The sequence below is a fragment of the Emiliania huxleyi genome (assembly GCF_000372725.1).
Source record: "Emiliania huxleyi CCMP1516 unplaced genomic scaffold EMIHUscaffold_86, whole genome shotgun sequence".
In the NCBI taxonomy this organism is placed as follows: domain Eukaryota; phylum Haptophyta; order Isochrysidales; family Noelaerhabdaceae; genus Emiliania; species Emiliania huxleyi.
In genome coordinates, this window is record NW_005195584.1 from 38,833 (window position 1) to 47,235 (window position 8,403).

General features: G+C 66.8%; 2 protein-coding genes across 2 annotated transcripts; one reads left to right on the top strand and one right to left on the bottom strand.

Annotated features, from left to right (window-relative positions):
- Positions 1–182: 182 nt before the first annotated feature.
- On the bottom strand, positions 183–776 carry EMIHUDRAFT_219381 (hypothetical protein; the record flags this gene model as incomplete). Its single annotated transcript, XM_005758455.1, has 1 exon — positions 183–776. The coding sequence occupies one exon, from the start codon at positions 774–776 to the stop codon at positions 183–185; it is 594 nt and encodes a 197-aa protein (XP_005758512.1).
- Positions 777–3,338: 2,562 nt separating this feature from the next.
- Positions 3,339–7,806, top strand: EMIHUDRAFT_453504 (hypothetical protein). The gene is made up of 15 exons (XM_005758456.1): positions 3,339–3,987; positions 4,110–4,156; positions 4,233–4,260; positions 4,500–4,577; positions 4,914–4,958; positions 5,050–5,077; positions 5,151–5,208; positions 5,275–5,326; positions 5,876–6,083; positions 6,134–6,222; positions 6,417–6,487; positions 6,653–6,798; positions 6,948–7,159; positions 7,324–7,407; positions 7,494–7,806. Exons 1-15 carry the CDS (start codon positions 3,427–3,429, stop codon positions 7,695–7,697), a joined length of 1,911 nt encoding a protein of 636 aa, XP_005758513.1. The 5' UTR covers positions 3,339–3,426; the 3' UTR covers positions 7,698–7,806.
- Positions 7,807–8,403: the final 597 nt, after the last annotated feature.

Consider the following 8,403-nt stretch of genomic DNA (forward strand, 5'->3'; position numbering starts at 1 on the left):
GGGGGGGGGGCAAGATCCTCCGATACCACGCTGGCGGCACCCTCTACCACCCCGCCCCCAACTTCCTCGACAAGACATCCACCTGTGTCGCATCAGGCGGATACGTCAAACAACCTGTTCCCTTCAGCATCCCACTCGGCCGAGTGCTGCGGGAGCTCGCGCCAGGCTCGCCGCTCCGCCCGTTAGTCTGCGAGCTCAATCACGACAGCGTCCTCCTCGACGGCGCCCACGTTCTCCAGTGCCTCCATGATGCCGTTGAACCAATCGCTGGTGAAGATCGGCACGAAGACGAAGGTGATGACGGCAAAGGCCAGCACGATCCCAACAACGACCGTCAACTTCTTGTTCCTCCACCACTGCTGCTCTTTGACGACGCGCGTCCTGCGCTGGAAGCCTTTGGCGAAAGTGCCGAGGCGCTCTGTCTTCTCCGTCAGCGCGTCGGAGTTCGCGTGGTTTTCGAGGACGATGTCGACATTTTGCTGCATGACGTCCCTGACGCTGTCAACCTGCGACTGGATCACGACGACCTGATCTCTGTCGAGCGCGCACTCGATCTCGGTCGCTTGACGCAGGGAGGGGCTCTTCCATTCCGGCGTAGGCGGCACGGGAGGCGGTGCGGACGAGGGGCCGCCGACCTCTTGCTCCTGCAGCCGGCCAAAGCGAGTGCTCAGCTTCCTCGGGACGCGAGCCGTACGCGAGGAGGAGGCGCGCGATAAGGCTTTGAAAGGCCCGGAGCGTCGCTGGGGTGGGCGCGACTCGGGCTCCGCCATCGACATTTTCGAGGTGGCAAATGCACAGATTCGACAGAGTCGGCCGGGGGCGGTCTGGTGCAGCTGCGGGCGGGCTGTCGGGTGGGGAGGAGGCGCTGCTGTGAACGGCGCCTCTTCACACCCGCTGCTGTGAGCAGGCGGGCTGGTGGGTGTGGTGGAGGAGGAGCTGCTGCAGCCACGAGGTGTTCCTTTCCCCTCGGCGGGGCCAACAGTGTGAATACTCGCCGAGTTCGGCGGCGTTGAGCGCCTCCCCTCTCTCTCCCCCCTCCTCCCTCCTTCCCTTCCCCTCTCCGGCCGCGCGCATGACCGGTGCGGCGGTGCGGCCTCCGAGTCGGTGAAAGAAAGAAAGAAAGAACCCAGAGAACCCAAGGGTCGGTGAGCGTCTAGCGCGCGCACTTGGAGCACTTGGAGTGCAGTCGGTAACCTCACGCCCAGGACCGGGGAGCTGAGAAGCGCACCCAGTTGGCCGGACGCTCGGCATCGGGTTACGGGCTAGAGAGCCCTAGCCCCGCGATCATTTTTTTTTACTCGCTCGCCTTCCCGAACAAAACAATCTCGCCTTCCCTGAGCCGCCTGCATGTAGAGAGAGATTTTTAAAGACCAACAAGAAATCACGGCTTCACAGTGATTTGGGCTCGGCAGCTTGTTAGCCCTCAGCCGAAGCTGGGGCCGGTCCTGTCTTCACTGTCTGTGCGATTTCGGGCCGGGAGTAAAAATCCTGATTTGGGAGAGATTTTTAGAAGCCAACAAGAAATGTGGCACACACAGTGATTTGGGCTCGGCAGCTTGTCGACTACCAGCCGGAGCCGGAGTCGGAACCGTAGCCGAGATGGTCTTCGAGGGTGTCGAATATGTCATTCGCCTCGCTAGTGGAGCCGGTGCCGCACGAGTCGCGGTCGGAGGAGGAGTCGTCGGGGAGTGGTCGGAGAACTCGCGCTTGTCGCGCCTGATGCGCTCTGTGAGGGGGCCGGGGTCGAAGTAGTCGTGCTCGAGCGTCGGGTAGGTAGCGCGCCTTGCGACCTTGTCGGCCGAGCTGCCGTCCCAGTAGAGGGTGTACCAGTCGCCGCGTGGATAGAACCAAGCGTTGACCAACCTGTACCGTCCGAGAGCGGCCGCCTGAGCGGCCTGAGCAGCCGCCTGAGCGGCCGCCTCTGCAGCGGCCGCCGCCGCCGCAGCCTTCCGCGCCGCCGCCGCTGCAGCCGCTGCGCGCTTGCCCTGCTTCTTCGCGTTGGACGCCTTCTTCTTCGTGCTCTTCATGGTCCCTCGGTGGGGCGGCTGACTCGCCAGAGGTCGTACTCTGGATGACTGGGGCAGGGCGACTCACGGGAGGAGGAGGGGGACGAGGGCGGAGGCAGGCACAGCTGCTCTCCGGTGACCTCGTGTTGGTGGCAGAACCCGATGGTTCCGTCGCAGCCGCGCACTGTGTCATGGGGGTTGTAGATTTCGAGAGGGAATCGGGCCAGCGCATCCGTGAAAAAGAGAGGAAGACGTGTTGAACGCAAGCAGTAGATGAAGTCGACGACGTAGCCGCCGCCGCGCCGCCGCCCGCCCTCGTGGCCGCCGTAGACGCGGCTGAGGAAGAGGTCAGCGGTGCCTGCCCGCTGGGCGGGCAGGCCTTGAAGAACTCGTTCAGAGAAGTGCGAGTGAGGAGGCCGCGTGCAGCAGCCTGGATCTTGGTGATACCGTAGGGTGCCGAACTTAAGGTAAGGTAGCTTGAGTTAGGGAGCCCTTTTCCTCTGACCGAACTCCTGTTCTAATGTGCCTAACTCCTGCTACCCACCTCTCGGTCCAGCCCGGACCGGCACATACGGGCCCCGCGGCCCGCACCACTGAGGCATCTCCCTCCTACGCTACGAACACCTACGCTCAAGTACGAGTGCCTACGCTACTAGATCCCTACTCCTCCTCCTCCTCCACCACCACCTCCTCCTCCTCCTCACTCGCCGCACCCTCGTCAGCTCCACGTCAGCTCCGGCCGTCGGACCAAAAAAGAAATCCCCGGGCCCTAACTGCTGCTACCCCGTGCCTAACTCAGTGCAAAGCACCTAACCTAACTCAAGCTACCTTACCTTAAGTTCGGCACCCTACGGTAAGGAGCATGACGATGATGGTGCCCTTGCGCAGCAGGAACGCGCGCATCGCCCGCTGAACGCGGGTCGCTGCGGCGCCCTGTGCGAGCCCCAGCCGGATGGTTTGCAGCGTGGATGTCACAGCCACGATGTCGTCATGCCCAGCGGCCACCCCAGCCTCGCTAAAGTCGCCAGCGAGGTTGGGCAAGCCCGGCAGCTCTGGCGAGCCAACGAGGCCGGCAGCAGGCCCAACTGGGTTCGATCTGGAGGCCAGTCGATCGCAGCCGATTTGTAACACACACACACACACACACACTTCAAACAAACTCTCTCTAACAAACTCTCTCTCACACTCTTTCTCTCTCACACACACACTCACTCACTCACACACACACACACACACACACACACACACACACACAGAGAGAGAGAGAGAGAGAGAGAGAGAGAGAGAAAGAGAGAGAGAGCACACAGGACGGCGTCTGCACACCGCTTGACGTTCAACACAAGAAGATGTCCAGCGTACCGGTACAGAGAAGTCGCCAGCGGCGCCGGCTCTGTCCGGGCCGCAGTCTCCAAAGGCTGCGATGCCGACGATCCAGAGCGTCACCTCGGCTGTGATCGCAGCCAGGCGCGTCGGCGACGGCTACGCTCGCTTCGACTCCCGCCAGGCGTCGGCCGAGACGCCCGGCGGCGGCGGCGCTCTGCGAAAGCTGAGACGGGTGCGCTCCTCCGACCGCATCATGAAGACCTCCGGCCGGTTGGTTCGCACGTCGTCGCCCAAGGTCACCGCCTCGCCCTACTCGCGCGCCTTCGTGTCCCGCACGCCGGCGACGCCCTGGCCTCCGCCGGACGAGGGGTGTGAGGCGTCGGAGAGCGGCGCGGCGGGGAGCCACGTCGCGGACGAGGCCGCCCTGAGCATGGGGGAGGAGTGGCCGCCTTCGAAGCCTTCTGGCGCGGCCTGCGGCGGGCTGCGCGGCGTGCTGGGGCTGCGCGCAGGGACGAGCGTGTGGGGCCTCGAGCCGTGGGACCTGCGCAGATGGTGCCTCTCGCACGGCTGGGCCGGTGCCACGTGCGCCACGTGCGGCTCGTGGCCGTTCCTCTCCTCCCGCTTGTCCTGGCTGGAGCTGTGGTGGACACCGCCAAAGGCGCGTGCTCTCTCACCCGGAGGGCGAGCGCACACCCGTGGCCGGTCGAGTGATCAGGATGGATGGGGGGGGTGGAGAGGAGGTGCTCAGCCGGTGATGCAGCACCTTGCCTTACCCCTTAGGTGCTCAGCCAGTGGGGCGAGAGGCAGCACCACGTGCACGCTGACTGGCGCAGCGGCCTATCTCCTCGGCCTCGTCATGGCCGGGGCACGTCCACGACATGTGGACGGCACGGACCCGTGTAGGAGCGGCCTCTTCTTCGACCTCGTCTTTGTGGGCGTCGCCTTCCAACTCGGCGCACCCTCGCCCCATCTCGCCCCATCTCGCCCCATCTCGCCTCTGCCTCCACCTCCACACCCTCACACCCAATCGTGCGGAGCTCGCCTCTCCCCTCCGCCCTCTCTCCCTTTCCTCCGGCCACCCCCCCCCCCCTCCCCTCCCGAGGCGCCTTCTTCAATTACTCCTTCTTCTACCGCTGCTCCGCCTCACACCCCTGCCGCGGCCTGCTCGAGACGCTGCTCTGGTCCGCCGCCATCTTCGTCTCGATGCTGCGCATCTGGTCCACCGAGGTGGCCTACCGCGGCCGGCTGGTTGCGACCAGCCGACTCCACCGCCTCCTCGACCTCGCCACCTACTTCCTGCTCTTCGTCGCCGCCTCGAACATCCGGCCGCTCCAGGAGACCGCGAGAGGAGGGGGCGAGAGGGGCCGAGAGGAGGGGCCCAGAGGGGCCGAAAGGAGGCAGGGGCCGAGATGACCCTCCAGCTCTCTCGCCGCTGCAGGACTGGCTGGGCGACGCTGCGGCGGGCAACACGAAGCTCATCGCATGCTTTGGCCCGATCATGCTCGCCCAGGCGCGGGGCGGGGCGGGGGCGGCTAGCCTCGGGCCCTGCTCGGGTGAGCGAGTGGCGCCCCCTCTCCTCCTCAGGCGGTGTGGGTCGGCCGGTGGCTCGAGGTGGCTCTCCTAGCGCCTGTGGAGGCGGCGCGGCGGCAGGCGGCCAGAGAGGCGCGTGGGAGGGCTCGCCCCGAGCCCCGTCGGAACCTTCTCGGAGCCTTCCTTGCAGGCGGCGGAGATACTGGTCGACGAGTGCGGTGGGACCGCCGCCTTGCGGCTCGGCACTGCTCGCGCGCTGTGCTGACTGACCGCTCCTCGCTCAACAAGCAGGCGGTATCGTCGTGTGGCTGGTCGGGCTGCAGCTGCTGTCCCCAGGGCTGCTGCTGCTGTGCCAAACAGCCTCTCGAGAGAGAGGGACTGCGATCACACACGCGCCCCCTTGACTGCCCGTCAGGCTGCTCCTGCTCGGCGGCTTCTGGGCCGACGTGCGCCAGATGTGCCGCGAGGTGCACCTCCCCCACACCTCCCCCACACACCTCCCCCCCACACGCGTGCCGCACGGGGCCTAGCGCACCGCTGCTCTCCACATCCCGTCTGCTGCCCTGGCCCTTCTCTCTCCGCGGCCCTGTCTGGGACGTGTGGCGATGCGAGAGGGCTGCCCGCCGTTGCCGTAGCGCTCTGCCCGACCATCTCGGCGACTCTCGGCGACTCTGCGCCCCCACAGGCGCGCAAGGGGCTCCTCTCGGGGCCGCACTTTCCTCGCAGCCGCGTCTCGCTCCCCCTTAACGCGCACTTCGGCATCGCGCGGCGCGCAGAGCTGCCGCCCTCGCGGCCGGCGAGGAGTGTGTGACTTGAGTGACCCGTCCTCGCCTTAGTCACGCCGAGTTCATGTTCCTCATGATCGGCGAGACAGTGCTGCAGATGATTATCGCGCGGCAGCAGGCGGGAGCCGGCCTGCACTAGGGCCTGCACCGCCCCCGTCCACACGACGCACACCAGACGCACACGCTCAGACGACCCTCTCGCTGCGTCGAGATCTCCCGAGACTGCCATAGACCGCACACCGGGCTCGCGACCGCTACACCAACCACCAACCAACCAGCCAGCAGGTGGCGTCGACGGGGGAGCGGTTCACTGTGGATGACCTCGAGGCCATCTTTTCGGACATCGACAAGAATCCGTCAGACAACCGCCTCGTCGAGTCCGAGCTAGAGGAGGCCGTGCCGTACCTCACCCGCCTGGGAGCTGAACCCCGCTTGAGGGGTGGCCAAGGGCACTTTGCGCCCCCCCTTCACACCTGCAGCTGTGAGCAGGCTTCCGCTCGCCGGCCCTGGCCGACGTGTTTGCCTTCGACGTGGACCAGAGCGGCACGCTTGAGTTCGAGGAGTTCGTGCCTTGGGCGGTGGAGAGACACTGCCCAGACACTGCCCAGACACTGCCCAGACACTTCCCAGACACTACCCAGACACTTCCTCTAGCATATAGAGACACTTTGTGGCGTGGGCACATGCACATGCGTGGGTAGTCACGACTTCGACCCCACCCCCCACACCATCCACCCCTCTCTGCTCACGCCCCCTTCACACCTCCCGCCAGGTGGAGCAGGACCCGGTCAGCCACCTCGCCCACCCCGTCCTCGCCGGCTACCTCATCGCCGCGTGCCTCATGTCGCGCACCCCGCCCCGCCCCGGGCCGCTGCACAAGCGTGGCAGGCTTACGCGGACGGGTCGCCGGGGCTGCGGGGAATAGGCGCCCGGGCACGTCGCCGTCGAAGGGACTTGGGGGGGGGGGGGGGAGGAGCGCCTCTTCACCGCCTCTGCCTGCGCGGCCAGGTTCTCGCACCACGTGGTCGAGCCGGACGTGTCGGACCACGTCTTCTCCTCCGTGCTCACCAAGCAGCACCGCCGCTGGCTCGTCGGCAAGCAGACCATCTACCAGGTGCTCTACGCGCTCAAGGCGGTCGCGGTGTGCCACGTCGGTGTGTGTGTGCCGCCCGCCAGCCGCCGGCCACCGCACCTCCCTTCCCGACGCGACGACGCGGAGAGGACGGCAGACGCGTGCCCACACGCCGCACTTCGGCTCCTTCGGCCAGCATCTGCTCGCCTCGGCCCCCTGCTCGCCCGCCAGGTATCGCCGTCAAGCTCAACCTGCTCGACGAGATAGACGGAGATCCCGACGCCGCGGGCCCAGACACGGCGCACCCTGTCGTCCAGCGCGAGTTTGGGCGGCGGCTTCTCCTCGGCGTCTCGATCACGGCGACCTTCGCGCTGCAGATGCTCATGCAGCCGCTGCACACCTCGTACCTCAAAAACTACTCGCTGCCCGCCCTCCGGCTGCAGGTGGCGCCGCGGGGCGCGGATCCCCCTCTCCCACAGCTTCCACATGCATCCGACACCCACAACAGCGACCCCGCCACCCCAACCACTCTCCTCTGTCCACACCAGGCGCACACACTCCCTCCCCCCACCCTCCCAGCTGCCTCCCCCGCGCCTCCGCCTCGCAGCCTCGCCGCGCCGCCCTCGTACTCGGCCGGCTGGTTCTGCTCTGCGCCACGCCCGCCGTCGCGCTGAGGGAGCACGTGCCGCAGGCGCCAGGCATCTAGCCGAGAGCAGCACCACACAGTCCGGCGATTGTAGAGAGAGCGCACGCCCACCCCCTCCCTCCCGCCCCCAGGCGCGCATCGCACAGGTGGCGGCGATCGTGTCGCTGCAGACCGTGTGCATGTACGTGCAGGAGACCATGCCCCTCCCTGCCAAGGGCGAGATGCAGCAGCATTCGCGCGGGGAGAGCCCCTCGCTGACGAGGCGAGAAGTCGCGCCGGCACTGGCAGCAGCCGAGCAGGCGGCCAAGGGTTCCGTAGCAACCGATCAACCGTAGCGACTAGCGTGTGCTCCGTGCAGTGTATAGGCTATAGCCGAAACCTGGGGCGGGCATGTACGGCCTTGAAAACGCGTTGCTTTGTTGTGTGTATGGATTTCCCGAGGAACAGGGCGGAAGCGCGTCTCTTCAGTGTTCAGATCCGGGATATTCCTTGAGCCGTGGCGCGCGCCCGGTCGAGCGCGCCCACATTGGCTTGACTCGGGCCCGATCGGGAGGGGTCGGTGATCGCTCTCGAGCGATCTTTTTGGAGCCTGCACGAGGGCGAGGGAGAGGAGAGTGAGGGGGGAGCGTGAGCGGGGGCGCCGGACAGGGGGTGCGGCGCACTCGTCAAGCATCCTCAGCTCGTTCGAGGCTTCGGCATCCGAGAAGCGGTCCGAGCTCCCCGCCGTCCGCCAACTGTCGTCCACGTACAGACCCGACGAGCGGCGGGCCTCAGAGGCCCGCCGCCCCGATTCGATCCGCTCGTTTTCGGCCATGTAGGGGCCGGGGCGCGGGCCACGAGGCGTCTTCAGCGTGGTCAGCCCTCCCAACGCAGTCGCCAGCGACCGCGGACCTCGCGGCGTCTTCAAGGTGGGCACCGCTCCCGCAGCGGCCGCCAGCGGCGCCGGCGCGCGCGGCGCATGCAGCGTGGGCGCGTATCCGGGCGCGCCCTCCGCGGGCGGCGGCGGGGCCTGCTTCTGCCGATACCTCCTGTAGAGGAGGT

Bases quoted from the DNA above. Each gene is read 5' to 3' on its own strand.
- EMIHUDRAFT_453504 (XM_005758456.1), top strand. From the start codon at position 3,427: ATGCCGACGATCCAGAGCGTCACCTCGGCTGTGATCGCAGCCAGGCGC. The intron at 4,157-4,232 runs GCGCAGCGGCCT...GGACCCGTGTAG, and splicing joins CACCACGTGCACGCTGACTG to GAGCGGCCTCTTCTTCGACC. The intron at 7,160-7,323 runs GTGGCGCCGCGG...TCCGCCTCGCAG, and splicing joins TGCCCGCCCTCCGGCTGCAG to CCTCGCCGCGCCGCCCTCGT.